The 23,834-nt window shown below is 48.5% G+C and overlaps 2 protein-coding genes across 8 annotated transcripts in view; one reads left to right on the forward strand and one right to left on the reverse strand.

Moving 5' to 3' along the window:
• The window catches only part of ZMYM3 (zinc finger MYM-type containing 3), a 33,190-nt gene extending 29,777 nt beyond the window's left edge, over positions 1-3,413 (reverse strand). For 2 of the 3 annotated variants that reach the window (XM_061446330.1, XM_061446328.1), the window contains exon 1: positions 3,275-3,413. The gene's annotated coding sequence lies outside the window, so the exon portion shown is untranslated. Of the gene's footprint in view, positions 1-2,670; positions 3,181-3,274 lie in introns of those variants that run through there. The other variant, XM_061446329.1, reaches the window with a different exon arrangement.
• Positions 3,414-4,385: 972 nt separating this feature from the next.
• NONO (non-POU domain containing octamer binding) lies at positions 4,386-21,323 on the forward strand. Of its 5 annotated transcripts, none has more exons than XM_061446331.1 (11): positions 4,386-4,477; positions 4,830-4,999; positions 7,512-7,732; positions 8,779-9,080; positions 11,305-11,400; positions 12,733-12,929; positions 13,202-13,286; positions 15,824-15,926; positions 17,277-17,319; positions 17,953-18,062; positions 20,271-21,323. In XM_061446331.1, exons 2-11 carry the CDS (start codon positions 4,840-4,842, stop codon positions 20,406-20,408), a joined length of 1,455 nt encoding a protein of 484 aa, XP_061302315.1. In that variant the 5' UTR covers positions 4,386-4,477; positions 4,830-4,839; the 3' UTR covers positions 20,409-21,323. The 5 variants fall into 5 exon arrangements, with proteins under 5 accessions (XP_061302315.1, XP_061302319.1, XP_061302318.1 ...); XM_061446335.1 differs by having other exon boundaries at positions 4,388-4,477; positions 4,830-4,954; XM_061446334.1 differs by having other exon boundaries at positions 4,389-4,477; positions 7,539-7,732.
• The last annotated feature ends 2,511 nt before the right edge of the window (positions 21,324-23,834 follow it).

Here is a 23,834-nt window from a genome sequence, read left to right on the forward strand (position 1 = left end):
CCAAGGCTCACCACTTGCCACATAACAACATCTGCCCCGCCAACACAGCATTATACACAGGCGAAGAAGGTGGGTGGGTAAAAAACCTTTGGGAGTAGTAGCTGAAGCACAACAGAAAAGCATGGAGGTGCACAGCATGTTCAAGCAGCACCTGTTGAAACTGCCCTGATGATAAGAAGACACTGATTGAAAGACAGAAATAGACAGTAGAACTGGAAGTGGCCAGAAAGAGATGGCCTCAGGGTTTCTGCCTGTTGCCCAAATGCTGCAGGAGGTTGTCTGACCAGGCCACAGACTCTCTGGCTCTGGAGGTCCTCAAAACTTAACTGGACGAAGCCCTGAATGACACAGTCTCAAGTCAGCTTTGCTGTGAGCAGGTCAGTTAGACTAGAGACTTCCAGAGGTGCCTTCCAACCTAAATCTGTCTGTGATTCTTTGAATAAACATTACTGCACAGGGAGAGAAGATAAGAGGGCAGAATCTCAGGAAGGGTGTATCTTTGAGAGCAAGCCATCTAACATTTTGGCTTTACAGAGACAAAAATACTGGAAGCTCAAGGTAAGCTGTCTCCCTGGCCTTGCTGACAAGTCTCAAAATGCTCTGCAAGGTGCCTGCTGCCAGGTCCCCAAACACGGTTCCCAGTGTTGGGATGCTTCACCTCCCATGCAGCTGTACAAACTGGCACTGGGTAAGGCTGTGTTGAACAGACCAATGTCTCACCCAGCCTAGTGACTGACTCTATTCATTCTCTTTATGCTGCTGAGGGCTGAGCAGCAGAACAGGCTTACAGGAAGTGGCCAGAAAACACCCCTGGAGCCCATGGCCAGAAGGACTGGTGAAGATGGTCTCAAGCACTGCCCTTTTCTGACCTATGCTGCCAGCAGAGAGAGAAGTTAACACTTAAAACACTGCTGAGATTAAAATGCGATTCCAGAGAAACCTTACCAGAACAACCTTTGCTAAGCTAACAAATTCCTTGTCACAGCTGTAGCCTATTCCACACTTCCCTTGTATTGCTTTTACCATAACCCTTCTGCACTAGAGGCTTTTGCTAGCACACCCGTGTCCATCAGGGTCGCGCATCCCGGCATCGCTGACCACAGAACATCCCTAAAAGAAATTACACAAGGGGCTTTGCTCCCAAAGGCCATGGATGCAGCCTCAGCCCCTTCTTCTGGATGTGGAGGAATCTGCTATGACATACAGACAAAGCATCCTCTAAAGCAAGGGCACTTGCAGTAAGAGGGATACAAGCAGCTGCGGAGAGAAACAGAGATGGAGCAAATATGTACACTGGGGCTGTGAGCTGCAGCTTGGCCATTACAGGCAGCAGCTCTGTAGGCTGTGGCTATTCCTTTAGTAAAGCTGGACTGGCAATAACAGAGCTACAATCATATCACCAGCTTTGGTCCCAGGATAGGCAGGGTTAGACAAGAAAATGCAGATTAAGTTTTCTCGGAGAATGTAGTAGCCCTGAGAGGGAAAGAAGCTACAGCCTAAACCAAGAGGCTGAAGCACAGCAGGAGGAGAAGGCAAGAGCACAAATGAAGCAGCTCCCACCCTCATCAGAAAGAGACTTCAGAAACCATTCCAGCATTCAGCTGAGCTTCCTATCCCCCACCATCACCTGACACAGCCCATGGCCAGCACTGCCTCTGTCCATACAAGCAATCTGTGACTGCTATGGCTTTTTCTCGTGACAGGCACCCACCGCAGCCAGCTCCCAGCCTCACCAGTGCCCACCCTCCTGCTTTCGGGGCCAGTCCTGCCTCTGCAAACCCATGGGAGACATTAATTCACCCAGGGCACCTCGCTGGCCACTGCCATGCTGCTTACACGCAGCCAGTCAGAGATGATTCAACAGGTCGGGGCTTGGTCTCTTCCAGTGGCACCAGCAGCTCTGCAGGGCTGCTCCTTTCTCTCACAGAGCCTGGTCCTCGAGGGCAGCACATGGTGCCCAGGAACCCACAGACTCACTCCAGGCCCTGCCCCGATCCAGAGCCACCATCTCCACACAGGGGGAAGCAGGACAGAGCACGTGGCCAGGTCAACAGACCTGCAGTTGCATGCTTCTGGAGCTCCACAGGCTTCACTACCCCATGTGGTGAGAACAGCATTAAGGCTGCGTAGCCCAAAGCCTCTGCCCAAGGCACAGGGAGAGGCGGTCAAGGAAGGTGCTGGGGCAGAGCACTGGGCGGGCACTGCCGCACAGCAGGGACAGGGATGGGCGCTAAGGCAGGCGCTCCAGGAGCTGGCATCAGCCCCCTGAAGCCCCGAGCCCGGCGCGCCCCAGCACGGGGTGGGGGACACCTCCCCAGCGCCCCTCGCAGAGAGGCTGCGTGCGACGCGTGCGGCACCACGAGCCCCGCACGCGGTGAGCGCGGGTCGGGGCAGGGTTCGGCCTTCCCCCGTGGACACTGGCGCGGGACGCCCCCAAGCGGTCGCCACGACCCGGGTGGGTGGTGCAAGCCCCGCCCCCTATCGGAGCGATAAGCCCCGCCCCCCGGGCGGGCATCCGTCCGGGACCCGCGCCGCACGCGCCTGCCCCGCCCCCCCCCCCCCCCCGGGGGGGCCAAGCACCGGCGCCCCACGCTCGGGGCCCCATGCCGCCACTCCAGCTGCGGCCCCGGGCAGCCGCAGGGAGGTGCCTGCGGCCGGCACCCCTCATACCTTGCACCCAGCGCTGCGCCGCCCGCGCCACCCAGAGCCCGGATTCTGGTCGCGGCCCCTTTAAATGGAGGCGCCGCTCGGAGCCCTCAGCGCGCTGCAGCCAGCGGGGGGGCAGAGGCCGCGTCCTATTGGCTGTACAGAGCGAGGGACGCTTTTCTATTGGTCGCGGCGAAGCCTGGGCTCGCGAGACTCTCTTGCAGGCGGTGGCCTCGCAAACGCGGAGCAAGGAGCTTAGGATTGGCGCCTCAGCCCGCACTCCACCGGGCGGCAGGAAAACCCGAAGCGGATCAGCGCGGCGGAGCAGGGCCCCGTGAAAAGACAGAGCGGAGCCGAACGCGGGCAGCGCCCGTACCCCGGCGGGGCACGGCGAGAGGCGGGGGACCGTGCGCGGCGGGAGGCGCGGCCCGGAACGGGGTGCCCAGCTCCCCGCCGGTGCCCGCACGGCCACCCGCAAAGTGCGGAGCGGATCGCGAGCAGCAAGATTGCCACCCCACTCCCCCACTCCCCCCCCCCCCCCCTTAACCCTATCGCTGCCGCTTCGCACGACCCGGGCCCACTGCCGCCCCGGGGGCGCCCAGTTCGACCTCGCCGCCACAGCCTCTACCTGCCCGCGGGGAGAGCCGCCCGGCCGCTTCCAGGCGCCGCCACCGCCTCCCCGGAGCAGGAGAGTCTCCCCGGGGCGGTGAGTGACAGCGCGACTGGGCGGGGCTTCCGCGGGGCCCGGGATGCCGTTCCGCCCCTAGGAGGGGCTGCCCCGGCCACCGCCCCCTCCGGCTCCCCTCCCCCACTCAGGCCCCGGTCCCTTCCCTACCCGAGGCGCCCAGCACTCCCCGGGCTCTCCTCCCGTGCTCACGACACCCCCGACATGGGCTCCCCCGCCCACGGCACCCTCCAACACACACCCCTTCCCCAGCGTGCACCCGCGTGCCAGGCCGTGCCTCCCCAGCTCTCGGGGGCTCTCGCGTCCGCGGGTGATCCCACCACTGCCCCCCGTAGCCGCCCCACTCCTTCACCCGCCGGGACACAGCCCCGGCCCGATTCCTTGTCCCCCGCGGGGTCCGCGGTGCGCAGGGCGGGGGCCGGGAGAAGTCGGGGCGACCTCCGGGCAGGGGAACCGGCCACGCCGCCGGCCGCACTCGCTCCGGCAGGGCTGCTGTGCCCGGAGAGCAGGCTGGCCACGGGCGCACGGCACCCGCCTTGTTACTTGCGGCAGGACGCGGGAGGATTTACTGAAAGGCAGTGAAATTGCCCATGCCGCGACAGCCCCGGGGCCCCGCAGGCCGGCTCTTCCTGTGGAGCCCTGCCCGCCCGCAGCGGGGCAGCACCGCCCTGGCCGAGGTGCCAGGCGGACAAGAGGAAGGCACCGGGGCGCATGAGGCGGGGCGCGGACACGGGGCTGGCGCTCGCCCGAGGCACGTCGAGCACACCAAAGCCGCGCTTCTGCCGCCGGCCCCGGGCACGGGGGGGGGGGGGGGGGGGAAGAGCAGAATGTGAGCGCACCGCGGCACGCGCTCGGCCCCCGCCTCTGTCTCTTTAAAGCGCGCGGCCCCTGCCGCGCCTGCGTGTGCTCCTGTCTCAGTGCGCCTGCGCCGCTCGGCCAGGCGGCTGCTGGGCTCCTTTGTCCCTCGGCTTTTGCGCACCCAAGCCTTGTGCCCGCCGCGATGATTGGCAGCGCGCGCGCCGGGCTGCCACCGCCGTGGGAACCAATCGGCTCCAGCTGGAGGGCTTATGGGGTGGGATGGTCCCGCCCCTCCTCGCCTAAGGGCTGTGAGTGGCGGCTAGTACGGCCAGTGGCGGCGCGGCGCTGGAGATGGAAGGCCAATGGGAGCTCGGGTGGTGGGCGTCTGGTTAGGTTGCGTGAGTGCTGCCTGCGCGCGCGCTCTCTCCTCCGCGCCGCTGAGGGGATTGCAGGCCACCGTCTGCCGCGGAGCCGGGGACCGCCGCCAGGTGAGCCCAGACGGCGGCGGGACTTTGGCTCGGCTCCGCTGCGGGCCTGGCGCTTACAAGCGGACATTGCCACCGGGCCTTGCTGCGGCCTGCGCGGGCCGCCCCGTCGCTGCATGCGGCCGCTGTGGCTGGCGGGCAGGCCCTGGCGAGGCGGGGCAGGGGTCGGTGGAAGCCGCCTGGGGGCCGCGAGCGACCGGGCGTGTCTGCTTTTAGGTGGGGAAGATGCAGGGCAACAAGGGCTTCAACATGGAGAAGCAGAACCACGCTCCGCGGAAACAGCACCAGCCACACCCGCCACCGTCCATCCCCGCCAACGGGCAGCAGGCCAACAGCCAGAGTGAGTCCCGGGCCCGCCGCGCCGGGCCGCCCGGCCTTGCTTTGGGTAGGCGTTAAGCGACCGCCCTCGCTCCGTAGCGTAACTTCGGGTCCCTGTCGGCTGCCGGCCCGCACGAGTGCGGCGGATCTTGGCGGAAACTAACGAACTCGCTTTTTCGCTTTAAAACAATAAGCTCTCAGGCCCTCGAGCAAACCGCGCTTGCGTTCGCTGTCCGCTCGCAGTAGTCGGGCTTACGCGTTGGAGGCGGGGGTTTGAATTGCTGCAGGGTTATTTTGGGGGCTTGTTTTGCTTAATCTGCTCAAAGATGGATGCAGCTGCCTTTTGTTTGGCTGGGGTTTGTTCATAAGTTTCTTGTGCTCCTGAAACTGGGCAGTGATGTAGAGGTTCCTTTGTCTCAAATTCTCAAGAAAAGCTCGCTTAAAAAAAGGAAGTTCAGGATGTTTTTGAACCTCTAACAGTGTTTCTGTAAACGTTGAAAATACGTGATGTCCCCTTTCCCTTGCCTCCGTTTCTTTTTGTAATCTAACCGTAACGGGTGGTTTCTCAACATAGGTTTCTCTAAGTGCTAGCAAAACGAATCTGCTGTAAGAGTACAGCTATAGGAAGACCGTTGTTATAGCTGTTTGCAGTCACATGTTAAGACTAAATTTTTACGTGAGAGGGACCAGCTTTACTTAATATTTCAGCATTCAGGTACTGGCTAATACTGAACTAGTGCGCTTCCAGGTTTTTTCTCGCTGTGCCCTGCTGTCGGGATACAGAGGAGGTGCTTGTGAGCTGAGGCAACATCAGTGGCTTCTGGGGCCTTAACTGATCTGGCTTCATAGTTTAGAAGTGTGGCAGCAAGGTATTGCAATTAGCATTTTCGGTGAAGAAGTGCTTTACTTATATTAGTTTTTCATTTTTTAAGTTCAGACACTTTCACTGTTCAAACCAAAACAGAGAATTCACATGCACTTTTGAATGATTCCTTTGGGGGGAAACACAAATCCTGGGCTAGTAAAAAAAATCTTGCATATTTTTATTAGATGGCTCTGTTAAGCAGGTTCCTTATCAGGTCATAGAAGATAATAGGCAGGGGTGGCAGTCCAGTCCTTTCCAGTCAGGTTGGGAACAGTACAACAGAGCAGCTGTATTGTGATATTCTCACGGGGATCAGCTTATAGTGAGGGACTGTATCTCAGATTCCTTTGAGTGAATCTGCTCAAGGCAGGACAGTGATAGTGGTATAATTCTGCTGTAAGTCCCTCCTAGTGTGCTCACAAGCCTTGCAGTTAAGCTTGCTCCCCGAGCACTTCTGCTAATGTTGTGACATTCACAGGACAAAACACTTAATGCACCCTGCTTGTGTGAAGTAGATAACTTCCACTGCTCTTCCACAGATAGTGCTGTCAGATTGATTTTATTTATTATTTGATTGATTTTGTGTGTGTGTTAGTCATAGATGTGTGTTTATTCTCTAGAAAGAGTTGTCCTTGCCTGTCTTGCATGAGTTGTCTTTGCATGAGTAGCATTTCCTGATCAGTGCCATGCTTTATAGCCTGAATCAAGCCACTCATGATCATAGTTTTATTTCATATGTGTGACTGTGCAATGTCCTCAGCAAAGCAAAGGAACTGCATTCTGTGGCTTGCCGTCTGTGTGAGGAGTTTTGATATGCATTCAGAAAAATGGGATACAGGAAGTTAGAGTGATAATAAAGCCACCTCTGTATCTGGCACGTAACAGATCTTCCAGGATTGTGCTGGACTCTTGCTGAATTAAGGGTTAAAGTTTGTATATGCATGTGGGGATTTGGGAATGTTCCTGCAATCTGTCCTGTTTATTAGTGTTGGCTATAACATCGCTTACTGGATATAGGTTTTATTCATGAACATTGTATTTTTTTCTGAGAAATCACCTGTATGGCTGGGTTTTGGGAGATGGGGTTTTTCTCCCCACCATTTTCACCATTCCAGCCTTCTCTCCAGCTTTGGGAGCCCAGGATTCTAGAACACAAATCCCATCTCGCAGAATGACAGCTGTCTCAGATGTTATCTGTGGGCAAAATTTCCTCTTTGCATATTTGTCTAGACATCTGGGCTTGGAGTTTGGGGGGTGGGGGGGAGAGTTAGGGGCTTTGTTTAATTTAGCTTTTGGTTTGGTTTGGGTGGGGGGAGGGTTGTTTGGTTGGTTTTTTTAGTAAAAATCTGTTTGCTGGCCAAACTGGTATTTCTATAATTGCTCAGGTTGTAACAGCAAAGTCCTGTATTGTGTCTACAGTTGATTTTGTTGTGGGCCAATCATCTTGACCAGATCTCCAAAAGTTGGGTGAAATACCTTATCTTTATTTTGAGCTGCAGTGTTGTCCTTTTCTCCAGTTCTGAGTTATCTTTCACTGTTGTTAATGAGCATTGAGGTCCAAGTACATGTTTTCTTTAAAAAGAATATAGACCTATTCTGAAATCAGATCCCTTTGTTGCTGGAGAGGTTTGAGACTGAAGTGAATGGGTGTTGTTGCCTATGTTTCTGTGTTCACTCTGATGAAACCTAATAGAATTTATCCCCCCAACTGTAGAGCAGCTGTGTACCTTATTCCCCTCAGATGAAGGCCTGACTATTGACCTGAAGAACTTCCGGAAACCTGGTGAAAAGACCTTCACCCAAAGAAGCCGCCTGTTTGTGGGGAATCTGCCCCCTGACATTACAGAGGAAGAGATGAGAAAGTTATTTGAGAAGTATGGCAAGGCAGGTGAAGTCTTCATCCACAAGGATAAAGGCTTTGGCTTTATCAGGCTGGTGAGTGACATGCTACCTTTGGGGTGTTTTGTGGCAGTGACTCGTGCTAGAGGAGTGTTGCTAATTGAAAGTAGCAGATGTTCAGATAGCTTGCTAGTTAAGTCTCCTCTTGATTTTAGTAACCTGGAATATGGGATCAGCTCCTGCAAGTGGTTTGTCTAGATCTTGTTATGAAAAGGAATGTGGATTCAGGCAGTTTGTGGCAGGATTTACTAAGTATATTTATTAAGGATTTATCTGATTAAGTTATTCTGAAGTCAGCTGGTAGAAAACAGAAGGAAGACATGAGTGTGATGCTGTTACAGACAAGGTGACTACCGTATTCTGGAAGGGTTGACCATGGAACTTCTATGGATATAGGAGGTCGTGCAGTATTACTGGAGTGGTGAATGCTCTTGAAGTAGGGGATCTCTAGGTGATTACATAGAAGTGTAGCTAGGAGGTAGGTAGCTACCAACATAGAGTAGTGGTTCTTGGACTTTGTTGGATCATGTACTACCTTTTTGAAAGTCTGAAGGTTAGTGGATGAAACATGAGGTTCCCACACCAAAGTGGGCACTTTGCTGTAGTGTAGTTGCCTGATGGTGACTTAAATGAGTGGAAGTGCATGAAACTGGCATAGGGTGGTTTTTGTGGATTGTCATACAATCAGCATTTCCTTTTACAGTTACCAGACTTGCCTAATAGTTGGATCGTTGGATTATTTTTTTTTTTCACTAATCTTTTAAGAAGAATCCTGCTTTGTAGACTTAATGTAGTTATGGCTGATGCATAATGATCATTTAACTGTTTGCTTAGTTTGTACTGGCTGCTGTATTAAGTTTATGGTGATACATTCCCCTGCCCTACTCTGCACATACTCTATTCAGGTAGAGTAACTGATGATAGACAGCAGTTATGGTTTGTTAGGGCACTTTTTACCATACTGTGGGAAGATTATTTGTTCCTCTCTGTGAACTACTTGATCAGGAGAAATAGGCTTGTTCTGACACTGGCTGATTTTGTACTGCATTGAGAGTTTTAACGGTAACTTTTTTTATCTTCAGGAAACTCGCACTCTGGCAGAGATTGCAAAGGTGGAACTAGACAACATGCCTCTACGTGGGAAGCAGCTAAGAGTGCGTTTTGCGTGCCACAGTGCATCACTGACCGTCAGGAACCTGCCTCAGTTTGTGTCCAATGAGCTCTTGGAGGAAGCCTTCTCAGTGTTTGGCCAGGTGGAAAGGGCTGTGGTTATTGTGGATGACAGAGGACGATCCTCTGGGAAAGGCATTGTGGAGTTCTCAGGGAAGCCTGCTGCTAGGAAAGCCCTGGATAGATGTAGCGATGGGTCTTTCCTGCTAACTACGTAAGTATGGAGGGTGAGAAGTGTTATGCTTTCATGTGTGCAGGTTGAGGGGTGGCATTGTCTTGTGAGCAATGTTTCTTCACACCAGAGCAGGACAGACAGGGAGCAGGTGGGAAGTGGTTTTCCCAGGGAGAATTTTACTGAGCTTTGTTCCAACAAGAGTGAGTCTGCTGAAACTCAGGTCTGAAAACTTTATCCTGGGAAGCTGCCAGTGGGGTAAATGCATGAAATTTATCGACAAGCTCTTGCTTTCTGGATAAAGCCTTCTTAGGGTAAGTAAAGCAGTGTTTAAGAAGCAGGAGCTGTTTCAGAGACCATCCATATAATTTGTTAGAAATTAAGCTCAAGTGTGTTAATTGTGCGCTCTGGGTCGCTTCAGAAGGCAAGTCTTGGGATGGGACTCTGCTCAGCAGCAGACACTACTGGTGTGGAATGCTGATCTGCCACTGTGAGCATGGGATCTGTCAGAGGAGGCGGCCGGGTAGATTGTTTGGATTTTTCACCATAATAAACTTTGTTGCTTAATGATTCAAGACCAAGGAAAAAAGCTTGTTCTTGCATGATTACGTCAATTTGCTCAAGTAACCGACTAATTCTAGGTGCATTCCACAGCATATGGCTTGTCGCTCTAACTCAAGAGCGATTTTTCGAACTCTTGGAAATAAAATTATTGTATATTTTGTATGAATACACCTAGAATTTGTGAAGAGAATGCCTCCTGAAATTGGGGCTATACCCCTCATTTCCAGAAGAACTTTATAAGCTTTGTACTTCTCACTTCTCTCCTTATTCTTGGAGGCCTGCATATGGCAGAATCATACACCCATGCACAACACATTCTGTTTCAAGGAGCAGATGTCGGGTTTTGTTGGTTTTGGGGTGGTGGGGTTTGGTTTGGTTTTGGGGCTTGGGTATTTTTGTTTGCATTGTGTTTTTTTAATATCTCACAGCTTTCCCCTGAGACTCTGGGGATAACCAGCAGAGTGCACAGTGCATAGTGCTCTGCAGGATTGCCATCAGGGTGCTTTTGCTGATTCAGAAGTTTATATCCTGAAAGAACCATGAAAATGTATTTTTAAAAGTGATCATGCAAGACTAATCACTACCAGTGTATGACTGAGAGCACCTGAGGGTAACATTCAGTCTTTTTGTAGCTCTCAGTGCATCTGATATCTGGGACGGCAAAACAGTATGTTGCTTATTTCTAGTTATGGTTTGGTTTTAATTAAATTTGTTCAGGTTTGTCCTAGTTCATGACGGTAGCAGCTAGATAAACTGGTGGCAGTTGGTTCATGTTGGAAAATTAAGACTGTTCATTTTGAAATATGAATATGCCACATCAAACTGAAAAGCTACATTGTGGATCTTCATATGAGGAGAGAGATTTTAGCCTCTGTCCTGCCTTCCTGATGGAGTCTGGCCGCTGCAGCTTCCTCAGCTATGACAAATGGGGTTGAGGGGCTAATGAGAAGCTGCAGTGCTGCTGTGCTGAGAACGACCAGTGTCAGTGCTGTGGTGGGGAGTTAATTCAGAGATTGGGAACACTTCTATTAAATACTTTCTTCTTCATGCAGAAACCAGGAGGACAGAAGCACATGTGTGCAGCGTTTGTGTTGTGAAGCGCACCAGTGGACTTCTTAGGGAGGGGGGAAGGGAATTCAGACAGGGCCCAACAGGTACTTAAGGGCACTGCTGCTTGGCAATAATGGCATGTGGTCGTCTCTCAGGAGAGTATGTCTGAATGGTACAGCAAATGATCTCCAGTGAGGAGAGTGTATTTACTCTTTGCTTTATTCAGGCAGCTATAAAAAGGCACACAAAGACTTTTGCAGCCCATCATTGGCCACGTAGCAAGAGAAGAAAGGGAGGGGGAAAAAAAAAACGCATGTTCTCGGGACTACAGGATTTCATACAGAGTAGATCCTACTGGAGCATGTCAGGTTTTAGTTATGCTGTTAATTTGAATCAGTAACTGCAAATATTCTTTCACTACAGTTTTGGTTTGGATTCAACAAGGATTTTGATTAACAGTTCAACTCCCATTCTAGAAAGAAAGAAAAAAGTGTTCAAATTGATTTCTGGTTTCAGTTTGGTTGAGATCCCCAACTGCTCTGAATTTCTTTGGGAGTGCTAAAGGCACTCTTACACAAGTTCAGACACAGTACCTTTCCTACACTGCAAGCTCCCTGAATTTTCTTAAAAGCACATAATCTTTTCTTTACAGATTCCCTCGCCCTGTTACTGTGGAGCCCATGGATCAGTATGATGATGAAGAGGGACTGCCAGAGAAGCTAGTCATTAAAAACCAACAATATCACAAGTATGTGCCTGCCATGTGACAGGAGATGAGATTACCTGTGGACTAGGGCATTGAATAGTGTTGCAGTCGTCAGAGGGTGGCTTGTCAGTGCTCTAAAGGTCGTCCTTGTTTTTGTAAATGTGACCTGACTCTGGGAAGAGAACTGTGTACTCTGTTCTCTTGCCATGGTCAGCTGAAAGCAAGCAGTGGGTTTGGATCCATGCTGCTGGACAAGACTGGCAGCCTCCACATGTCTGTTTCAGTTCTTGGAATAAAAAATTGGGTCAGTTTGAGATAACATGAGATCCCCTTGCTCAGATGAGAAGCTGATGCTGGGGAGGGACTCTTTATCAGGGACTGTAGTGACAGGACAAGGGGTAAGGGGTTAAAACTGAAACAGGGGAAGTTTAGATTGGATATAAGGAGGAAATTCTTTCCTGTTAGAGTGGTGAGGCACTGGAATGTCTTGCCTAGGGAGGTTGTGAATGCTCCATCCCTGGCAGTGTTCAAGGCCAGGTTGGACGAGGCCTTGGGTGATATGGTTTAGTGTGAGGTATCCCTGCCCATGGCAGGGGGGTTGGAACTAGATGATCTTAAGGTCCTTTCCAACCCTAACGATTCTATGATTCTATGAAGAAAAGACTTAAGTTACGTGCTCTTAAGTATTACAGAAAGTGCAGAGGAAACAGATTTGAACTCACAGTGAAAATTTAAGGAATGATATGAATAGCATTAGGAGATTGGAGAGCTATTTATGTATAAGGCCATGGTCTTTGGAGGCTTCCCAGTATAAGTAAGTATCATGTGATCCAGGCAGTGGGAATTAGTAAACAATGTGAGGTCATGAATTTTTTGAGTAAGAAAGACTACAGAGCTTCAGAAGCTGAGAGGCTGCATTAAGCATAGTCATGTGCTTCAGGTTCAGGGGCTGCAGAGATTAGTGAAATACACACATTTGGGCAGTGCTTGTTTCAGAGGTGGATCTAGCCATAAGATACAGAGCAGGAGCAAAGGCTGTTTCTTTCCAGAGTATTTCTAAATATTTTTTGTGTCTTACAAAAGGAGTGCCATTGCTTATTACGGAGGAGAGCAGGACAGTTTCTATGTATAATTAATTCTGCAGGAGGATTCTGCCAAAGCTTCTCTGTTCAATAAGCAGATTCCTGAGAAGCAGACACTTAAGCATAGCTATTTGTGAGAAAATAGAAGACAAAGTGGTTCCTTACTTGTTTTGCTAAGAAATGCTTTTCTGGCTACTAAAAGGATCTGCCATTGCATTTAACACACAAGTGTGTTTTTCTTGGTTCCTCCTTGCTCTGTTGAAGTGTTCACTAGCTCTTCCTTGCTTGACAGGGAGCGTGAGCAGCCTCCTCGGTTTGCACAGCCTGGCAGCTTTGAATATGAATATGCCATGCGTTGGAAGGCTCTAATAGAAATGGAGAAACAGCAGCAAGAGCAAGTAGACCGCAACATCAAGGAAGCTCGAGAGAAGCTGGAAATGGAAATGGAAGCAGCACGCCATGAGCACCAGGTTATGCTCATGCGGCAAGGTATCAGTCCAAGGCAAATACAGTATCAGAACATGGCCCTGCAACATCCAGGGGTGGTACCTTAGTAGACTGGCTAGAGTGCACTGAAGCTGAGCCAAGTTGAGCTGCTTGGCTTGTAACCAAGCATGGTGTGGCAAACAAATGGAGAGATGTTACTGTGTTGCTGGAGGCTCTGTTACCTTACTCTCTTGTGTGTTAGGGTTCTAGTTCAGGAGCTTGTTAAGAGGTGGCATAAGAGATGAGTTTGGGTTCTTTACTGTCGTCTCTTACAGATTTAATGAGACGCCAGGAAGAGCTGAGGAGAATGGAGGAATTGCATAACCAAGAAGTACAAAAACGTAAACAGTTGGAACTCAGGTAAGGGGGCAGGTTATGGCCTGTGAACCCATAATATTATGGAATAAAATGCTTCTTCAGTGCACCTAATTGTTAAGTGTAATGATTTAATTATTACCTAAAATGTGACTGTTGTTTTGGACCTTTTTGTCCACAGGGGGAGTATACAGGTGTTTTAAGATGGAAGAATTAGGGGTTTCTTCCACTGATTATTATTTGAGGTTTTTTACAGTTCTGTGTCTCAGTTTAGCTCCTTGACAGAGCAGATAGAAAAATCGGAATCAGTGCAGTGATTCAGTGCTGCAGGTTGGAAAACCCTGTTCTACCATCTATCTCTTCATTTGAGGGATAACTTAGTCCAGAGATTTCTCTTTCCATTCCAGCTCTCTTATCTCGGGCTCCTTTTGAGAAGCCCCAGGAAGATCTTCAGACTACTTCTGCAATAGAAGGGTCTTGAGAACTGTTTGGCTTGAATGCATTATGTTGCATGTTGTCGGCATGTATTTGGGAGCTGCTGTGTACATAGAATCATTTAGGTTGGAAAAGACTTTTAAGATCAAGTCCAACTGTAAACCTAACTCTGCCATATCCATAAGTAACCATGTCCATAAGTGCCACATCTATACATCTTTTAAATGCCTCCAGGGTTGGTGACTCCACCACTGCCCTGGGCAGCCTGTTCCAGTCCTTGAGAGCCCTTTCAGGGAAGAAATTGTTCCTAATACCCAAAATAAACCTCCCATGGTGTCACTTGGGGCTGATACCTCTTGTCCTGTCACTTTCTACTTGAGAAAAGAGACCACCCCTCACCTCGCTACAGCCTCCTTTTCAGGTTGTTGTAAAGATCAATAGGGTTGCCCCTCAGCCCCCTTTTCTTCAGACTAAAGCACTCCAGTTCCCTCTGCCATTCCTCGTGAGAGATACTCCTGGGTGTGTTCATATTGTTTTTATAATGAACTCCTGAAGATGAAAACTGTTGGAAATGTGCACAAACATGCACATAAATGGAAAAAGGGAAATATAACCCCCATTTTCAAGAAGGGGAAAATGGGTGACCCAGGGAATTACAGAGCAGTCAGTCTCACCTCTGTGCCTGGCAAAATCTTGGAGCAGATTCTCCTGGAAGGCATGCTAAGGCACGTGAAAAACAACAAGGTACTTGGTGACAGCCAGCACGGCTTCACTAAGGGGAAGTCCTGCCTGACCAATTTGGTGGCCTTCTATGATGGGGCTACAGAACTGATGGACAGGGATAGAGCCGTTGATGTCATCTACGGGGACTTGTGCAAAGCGTTTGACACCATCTTGCACGACATCCTTGTCTCTAAATTGGAGCAACATCAATTTGCTGGATGGACCACTCGGTGGATAAAGAACTGGCTGGATGGCCGCACACAAAGAGTTGTGGTCAATGGCTCAATGTCCAGCTGGAGACCAGTAACGAGTGGTGTCCCTCAGGGTCGGTGTTGGGACCGGTCTTGTTCAACGTCTTCGTCGCTGACATGGACAGTGGGATTGAGTGCGCCCTCAGCAAGTTTGCCGATGACACCGAGCTGTGTGGGTCGGTTGATACCCTGAAGGGAAGGAGTGCCATCCAGAGGAACCTCGACATGCTTGTGAGGTGGGCTGATGCCAACCTCATGAGGTTTAACCATGCCAAGTGCAAGGTCCTACACCTGGGTCGGAGCAATCCCAGGCACAGCTACAGGTTGGGCAGAGAACAGATTCAGAGCAGCCCTGAGGAGAAGGACTTGGGGGTGTTGGCTGATGAGAAAATGAACATGAGGCAGCTTCAGTGTGTGCTCGCAGCACAGAAAGCCAATCGTACCCTGGGCTGCATCCAAAGGACCAGCAGGTCGAAGGAGGTGATCCTGCCCCTCTACTCTGCTCTCATGAGACCTCACTTGGAGTACTGTGTACAATTCTGGTGTCCTCAACATAAAAAGGACATGGAGCTGTTGGAACAAGTGCAGAGGAGGCCATGAGGATGATCAGGGGACTGGAGCATCTCCTGTATGAAGATAGGCTGAGAAAGTTGGGGCTGTTCAGCCTGGAGACCTCATAGCAGCCTTCCAGTATCTGAAGGGGGCCTATAGGGATGCTGGAGAGGGACTCTTCATTAGGGACTGTAGTGACAGGACAAGGGGTAACAGGCTAAAACTGAAACAGGGGAAGTTTAGGTTGGATCTAAGGAGGAAATTCTTTCCTGTTAGGGTGGTGAGGCACTGGAATGGGGTTGCCCAGGGAGGTTGTGAGTGCTCCATCCCTGGCAGTGTTCAAGGCCAGGTTGGACAAAGCCTTGGGTGATATGGTTTAGTGTGAGGTGTCCCTACCCATGGCAGGGGGGTTGGAACTAGATGATCTTAAGGTCCTTTCCAACCCTAACTATTCTATGATTCTATGTTCTCATTATAAGGTACCTAATATTTTACAGCCTCAGCAAAATAATGTTCTTAAAATTGTATATTTCCAAACAAGACCAATTGGGCAGCACTGCAATGCTGTGAAGCAAATGGTTGTTCTGTATTGTACCGAGTATTCTTGGACCTTTTTTACAGGCAAGAGGAAGAGCGCAGGCGCCGTGAGGAGGAAATGAGAAGGCAGCAAGAAGAGATGATGAGACGCCAGCAGGAAGGCTTTAAAGGGAATTTTGCTGATGCGGTATGAGTGCTTCTACCTTCCTGTTACATCCAGACATTGACATAAGGGTTTTGCGCTTCCACAGCACAGGGCTTTCTGTGAATGCTTAATTTGTTGGTTGCTAGACTCTACATTTTTAGTGTGTTCTGCTCTGAATTATTGACTCCCTCCAGTCTTAATACAGCTTAGTCTGGGGAATACAAATACCCCAGTTACTGATCCACTGCTGTTCATTTAGGGCCCTTATTAGCTGTCTTGCTGTTCAGAAGAATATATGCTAACTGATTTTATTCTAACAGTAACAAAGATGTACTGTCTTGAAGGATTGCTGCAGAGCCCTGTTATGATCATATGGCCAGTTATACCTGTAGTCTGCAGTCTGTCTTAGTCATGCTCAGATGAAATGATCTGAGCTTGAGGCACTGCTGCAGGCATGATAATTGCTTGTATTTTCTTGTAATGTAAAATGTGTGGTACCTGCCTTTTAATAGTAGTATCTCTAGTTCTATAAAGAACAATGTGTTTCCAGTCCCAGCAAGTTTCTATTGTCAAGGCAGCTGAAGTGCTGTTGAGGTGGTATAATGGCATGGAGGCAACTGGGTGACAATGTTCTTGTATCCTCGTGAAATATTTAGCTATTTTCCTCAGGGGTCAATTGATGTCAAACCAAGAGAGCCAAAACCATGTAACTTACCAGATATGTGAATATTAGCCTGTGTAGCAGAACTCCTGGTTTCTCTAAGTAATAGTGCCTTCGTATGCTAAATAGTGGCACTGAGACTACAGGTGAAGTGAAATCTGTTTTTCAGTTCCCACTATGGAAAAAGTAGTACCCTCACTGAAGTGAGGAGGTGCTCCTAATTTTGCAGTGGGGGAGAGCTGTTGTGTGTCCTGTGCTCTATTAGTAAATGAGAAACTGAACTCACTAACTGGTATTTTAATGCAAGTGACCCACTGCTGTGTCTTTATGTAAGCTTGCATTCCTTTCAACTGGAAAAGCTTCTTAGCTATGCTGAGAAAGTAGCAAAACTATCTCATGTGTTACTGCTGCTCAGTAGATCTCCCCGTCCAGATACCAGATATCTCTTAATGCTGCTGTTTGGCAAAATCTGCATGCACAGCTTTGCTGCTGGATGTTTTACCATGATTGTGAAAAACAGTCCTTCAGAATGAGATGATTTTAAATAAGACCTGTGTGTTAAGCAGTTACAGTGTGAAGGTACCTTAGATCCTCTTTTTCTTAATTAACCCTGGGTATGACTTTTCTACAGTTTCAGCAGCAAACCTCAGAACTCACTAAACTTGGGTAATTACTTTTTTTTTTTTTAAGCCTGAATTTTTATCATTTGAAATGAGTGTCTCTTTTTCCAGAGGGAGCCACCAGACATGCGGATGGGACAGATGAGTATGGGAGGTAAGAGTGTTCTCTGTTTTATGCATGTTCCTTTCCTCCTTTACAAAATCTGTACAGTTTTTGAGTAGTTTTATTTTGTTGGCTTTTATTTAGAAACTCAGTTGTACTGATCTTCTCCCAGTTCAGTAACAGGCAGTGTTCACATGACACCAAACCACAAAATCTGGGTATGGGGCACTACTGTAAGTCATGAAAGACTCAGTTCAGTAAACAAAAGACTTTGTTGACATTGCCATTGGACCCCTACTGTGCTTCAGAAGTTTGTAGTGATGCAGAAGCTGGTATGACGCATAGTGCTAGACTGTGGGCCCAGGAAATAAACTTGATTACTGTACTTCCATATTTTGACTACATGGTTCAGGCCATGTGTACAAGAGCAAGTGAAGAGGCTTAGTGGTTACTGAAAGTGGTGAGTGTTAAAGCCTGCTGTAGTTTCAGATAATACTGGAATGCAAGATCCGTTTTGTTTTGACCTGGTGTTGCAAAGCTAGCTAATGGACTAGGCCTCTGTCCCTGAATATAGCACTACATGGAGCTTACACAGAGCTTGCACGGTGTTTTGTGGCTCTGGAGTGATGAGTAGACCCCAGTCACTGCATCTGCCAGGACTATTCTTCAGTCGTCTTTTTCCAGGTACCATTGGCATGAACAATAGAGGAGCCATGGGTGGTACCAATGTCCCAGCTGCTGCACCTCCTGCGACTGGTCCTGGAGCTATGATACCTGATGGAGCCATGGGAATGGTAATGTATCTCCATCTGCTTTTGTGCACACCTTTTAAATGCAGATTGTTTTCATTGTGAAGCAATGAAAATAACTATGCTGCTGAAGTTGAGCTTGTTTGTCTGACTAGACCTGTTGCTTAACTCCTGCTGAAGTCTTGAGAAGTTAATCTTGCCTAGGTCCTGGCTGATGTTTTTTCAGAAGATTGAACCAAGTCTAATAACTACTTACAGTCTTAGCAATAATATATGGCTAACGTTTAAAAGGCATAATGGAAAGCACTTTGTTGAATGTGTGTTTTGAGAGTAGGTTCTTGCAGGCATAAAGCCAGGCTGTCGGGACCAGTTTTAAAAACAATTCTCTCCTATGCTGATAGGCTAAAATGAGTATGGTAATAGTGAGTATGCTCAAATGAGTTCAGCTCATTTGCTTAGGAGGTAAAGAGCAAATAATCAGTGGAGGTTATGCTTATTTATTTTCCTTTTTAAATTTACTTATTTAGTTTTAAGCTTTACTGCAGAGCTGTACAATAGACCATGGCTTCTGTGGCATCTCTCATTCTTCTTTGTAATACAGAGCATCAATCCTTTCTCAGTGTCAGCACTCCCAGACAGCAGCAGTACCAGCAGCAGTCAGGTTTGTCCAGAAATGAATCTTCCTTTAGCAGTTTGTATCAACTGGTCTAATAAACAATTTTGCAAAACTTCCTTCTTAGACTTCTTGATCCTCTCATGAATGCTACATTAGGGATTTTTCTTTTTTTTTTTTTTTTTTGCCATTAAGAGCAGCTTTATTTAGATATAAGTTTTTGTGCCAAAGTGGTGGGGACACTAAAGTGGCTGAGGTTAAGAAAACATGTACTACACAAGGAAATGAAGGGGGAAGATGAAGAGAGGAATTTTAAAGGGGAGGTAGTTCAGATCAGTGTAATGAAATAATACAGTATTTCTGAAAAGCAGTAAGCTGTTTCTCTAATGGACAAAAATATGTGCAGTCTTCTTAGAAACTATCCGGGCCATGTGCTTGTTTTTAGGAGTTACTGGGCCATTGAATTCCAGCTTTTTAATCAGGTAGGGAGCAGTTACTTTGCATGTTTGCTCCAGCTGCTTGGAGTGACTGCAGTGTTCCTTCCCTGTGGTGTATCCTACAGGAGAAGTTCATGATTTTTCAGAATTTTTCATCTGTAGGGAGGGGGGAAAGGTAGGAGTGCTGTGTTACTGCTAGTGCCTCGCCTGCACTGCTGGTGAAGTGAGCACTGAGAATCCCTAGGGACCTTCCCATTGACAGTTTCACTGAAGTTTGGGTCAGGCAATACCATGGAGTCATCTACAGTATTAATACTAATTATGATGTGCATATATGTACATCACATAATACTGCGTATTTATGTATCACTGCTGTAAATCTGTGGACAAAGAATATATGGAACCCAGGAGCCTGGTGTAAAGCAGCTCTCCTGTGAAGTCACTTAGCCCCAGTCTGGGGGAAGGAAGAGGCAGTGGTTGCCTCTAGAACCTTCCCCAAAGGAAGTATTGTGTCCACCATGAGGACATTCAAGCAGTGGAGCAAGTTGCCCAGGGAGAGGTTGTGCAGTCTTCATCCTTGGATGTTTACAAGACTGACTGGATAAAGCTGTGGCTAACCTGGTCTGACCTTGCAGCTGACTTCATTTTTGAGCAGGAGGTTGGACTGGAGACCTCATGGCGTACCTTCCAACCTGAATTATCTTTTGATCACCTCCCTGCTGGAAGCAAGAGGCTGTGCAATAGCACTAACCCAGCTGGGAAAATGGAAAGCCAAAGGAATGGAAATAGCAGGATAGGATTAGAGTACAGACTTATTTTGGAATTGGAATGTTGTGTGCACCTGGGTTGTGGTAGTGCTGTAGGATTGGTATATTGCCCCCTTTGCGTTCTATTTGGGTGAAGGAGTATGATTGGAATGTGAAGTCTTGCTTGCCCAGGCTGCATTACTCACACACTCCACTAGTCTTTGAGATAGTGCAGTGTATTCCAGTGTGCTTGCCTACAAGTTATGCAGTGAAAGAGACTTGGTCCTGCCAGTCTAGTTTTAGGGCATAGGGGCTCTTTTATGAGCTGAAGTTTTGTAGCAAGGTCAGCTGGAATTGTGAAATCCTGGTAAAATCTGAATCGGCTCAAATGGTGTTTAACTGCCCATTGTTCCTTGTTTTTCTTCTCTGCTTCTTCTGCATTTGTCCTCATCACAAGACTCCACCACCACCTGCAGACCGCTTTGGCCAGAGCGGTGCGATGGAGGGCCTTGGAGCAATGGGAGGGAACCCACCTGCCTTCAACAGAGGAAATCCAGGGGCTGATTTTGGGTCTAACAAGCGTCGCAGATACTAACAGGATTAAGCTACTCCCTGCGCACACCCCAAAAAGGAAAGGAATCTTGGCAGGCCACGCAGGGCTCAACTCAAGGGGGGGGGGGGGGGGGGGAATGATATTAAAAATAGTTAATTAGGGCCTGTTTTGGTAAAGCCACTCTAGGCCAAGGGGGGTGCAGTCTGACTGGTAAAGGTTTTAGAAGAATTCATGTGGTGCATTCCTATAATTTCAATGTGAAAAATGGATTCTGGGAGGATGCCATGGTTGTTAAGCCGGTAAAATCCAGCAAGGACCCTCATGCCTTGACCAGTCCAGGTTGCTGTTTGCAGCTGGGGTCCTGAGACTAAACTAGATAAAAATTGCAGTGTCTTGGCATTTTTTTAGTGTAGTGTACCTTGCTGAAGAGCACAGGGAAGTTTCTGGAGAATAGGGCAGCATCTGGGTACTTTGCAGCTCCCATGATTCTGTAAATTGATATAGCTCTAAATGATTCATCATGTAGTTAATTGGGGAAGATTTTATGTTCGGGGTTATTTTGGTTTTGTTCTGTTTCTTTTTCTTCTAACTTGTAGTTACTCCTTTATCTGGACCATCTGTTTCTTTAAAGTAGTTGACTGTCGTGTGCAGCCAGAATGGCTGTGGGAGGCTCTTGTTTGGATGGATTTTTTTTGATAACGTGTTGTATTGCTGTTCATTTTTACTGGTAGTAAAGTACAATCTATTGGACAAAGATACTGTATCTCTTGCTGAAGATTTAACTAAAACAAATGTTTGTATAGTCTTAACCTTGCCTGTCTTTTGTGTAGAAGTACTACAAGATTTTTCATTTAGTGTAAACTGTTTGAACACAAGTTGTAATTGTTCCACTAAGAAGTCCGAGTCTGAGGAATGTTACAGGAATGCATTATTAAAGTGGATTTTAAGCCTTTTTTATCAGGTGTCTTCTCTTACGAGTGCTTGGTTGGCTTGTTTGTTTGTTTTTAATAAAAATGTATCCATATGGATTGGAATAAACCATGCTTCAGGTTATGGTGCAAAAGTTGTTATCGCATAGCTCTGAAAACAGGGTGTTTAACCTCTGAGGAGATTCACAGAATCCCAGCCTGGTTTGGGTTGAAGGGACCTTAAAGCTCCTCCAGCTCCAACCCCTGCCACGGGCAGGGACCCCTTCCACTAGAGCAGCTTGCTCCAAGCCCCTGTGTCCAGCCTGGCCTTGAGCACTGCCAGGGATGGGGCAGCCACGGCTTCTCTGGGCACCCTGTGCCAGCGCCTCAGCGCCCTCACGGGGAAGAACTGAGCTTCAGCCTCTGCACAGAAGGGAGCACTCCCCTCTCCACGCTGTTCCAGATCGCTGGCTGTTAACGGAGTTGCGGGCTGATGAGGTATTTTGACTATCATGGCGTGGAAATCCTTGCTCTTTGCTGTCATATCCAGTCAGTTTTTTTAAAATGCATTTATGCAGAATCAGTTCGTACCAGATTAAGGGCTGATGAGCAGTCTGAGTTTTTGAATTTTGCTCTTAACTTTAAACTCCCATCTTTTTTGGACTTAAGTTACAACTTGTTCTTTATGCAGCTTCCCCTAAACAGTGGCTGCATTTGCAAGACTCAAAGAGAAATCTGAAAAATCGACCTCGTACACGGGTAATTTTGTGACACCAAAGCAGCAGACAACCCTTTTTTTTTTTTTTTTTTTTTTTTTTTTTTTTTTTTTTTTTGGCACACCATGTGTCACCAGAACCTCCCCGTTACTGCAGAAGGATACAAGCGGTGTAATACGCTGAACTTACCACACCGGTGAGCTACCTTTGGAAGCTGAAAGAAGGAAAATGTGATTTCCTGTGGCCTTGCTGAAAGGAGCCATCTTTCCCGCTGCTGTCTTGGTTGTAGTTCTGGTACCTGACTGTCTATGTGGCGAGTCACCTCTGTGCCACAGGCAGCCCAAAAGAGAGGAAGAGAGCAGGGAGCTCAGCCAGGCTCCCATTAGGACACTTTCCCTGCCCATCATTCTGCTCTAACTGCGCTAATAATGACCATGTTTTAAGGTCACAGGGCCTTCCAAAACCTGTAAACCCCCACACTTCCCACCAGTTCAGGCTGATCCAGGCAACAGTTTTTTATTACAGATGCCAGCTAATAATGAGAAAACTGTGTCTTCAGAGTAGACTGAGCTCTTCATTTTGGGCTGGTTCCTGTTGATGACTGAAGTGTGCTTTTTGATGTGTTTTCAGAGCAAACGGGCTCCTTTAGTAGCTCAGCTCTGAAGAGATGAAATTCTCTCTGGGAGCAAGGCAGTGCCTGAGCTACAGGGAGAAAATTCTCATCAACTGGGCAGCTGATTCCAATTTAAAGTTGTAATTGTTCAATGAGACCAGAGTGTTGGGGCAATAGCTCTGTAATAACTCAAGCTGCAGAAGGGCAGTGTTCTTGAATGGAGAGATGAAGATTGCCCACATGCCCATTTCTGACGATTTTTATGGTCTTTTTCCAAGCTGTTCTCTCAGCTGTTGAGTACAATCAGTACAGACCTCTTGGACAACTGCTGGTACTGAGCAGTGCTTACAGAATAAGAGCAGTTGGGCAGAAATTCTGCTGGAGAATTGCTCACAAATATTCTTATGGGGAATATTTTATCTCCCAGGTAACTACAACATGAATTCTGACTACTAGCATATGTAGCTGTAGTATTTATGTCAGGGATTTTCCTTTCTCTAACCAGCCTTTTGTATGGAGGAACTACTCCATGCTTTAGCACTCAACTCCCTTTACACTGCCTTGGATTCCACAGGGTATCCTGAGGACCCAGGGTTGAGCAGGAGTTTCCTTCCACAGAGGCATCCAGCATGTTCGTCCCCAGGACTCTGGGGGACTGTTTTAAACTGACCCCGATCATTCAGGGGTAAACACATTAAGTTGGGTTTAAGAATCATTTGGTCATTTTTTCTACCTTTTTGTTCTGTTACACATTCAATTAAGTGCACATAAACCAAATAGGCTCTATTCTTAATTCTCTGCTGCCCCATTCCTTGCTGGCTTTAACCTGCCAGAGGAGAGACTGAGATGAGCTCTTAGGCACAAGCTCTTCCCTGTAGGAGTGCTGAGGCACTGGCACAGGGTACCCGCAGGTTTCCCCTGGAGTGCATCTCTAATCTGTATTTCACCTTGTCCTCCCTGGGGAGCCTTCCCTGTGCTGAGAGCTGTGGACACCCCAATCTACCCTTTGTCACTGACAGGCTGTGCTCCTGGCAGGTTCTGTCTTCCAAGCCTCATTACCTGCAGACCTTTGCAGTGAAGCAGTGGAGGAGCGAGGGCAGAGCAGTGCTGCTATGGGCTGCAGGCTGCTGCTCCTCTGGTGCTGAGGGGGTTCTGCTCAGCTGCGGCCCCCCATGTGTCTGCTGGTCCCTCTGCAAGGGCAAGCCTTGCTGTGTGAGGCAGCCACAGCATC

Source organism: Pezoporus flaviventris, unplaced genomic scaffold (genome assembly GCF_033815535.1).
Source record: "Pezoporus flaviventris isolate CSIRO_AGI_PZ_B2104156 unplaced genomic scaffold, CSIRO_AGI_Pfla_v1 ptg000005l, whole genome shotgun sequence".
Lineage (NCBI taxonomy): Eukaryota > Metazoa > Chordata > Aves > Psittaciformes > Psittacidae > Pezoporus > Pezoporus flaviventris.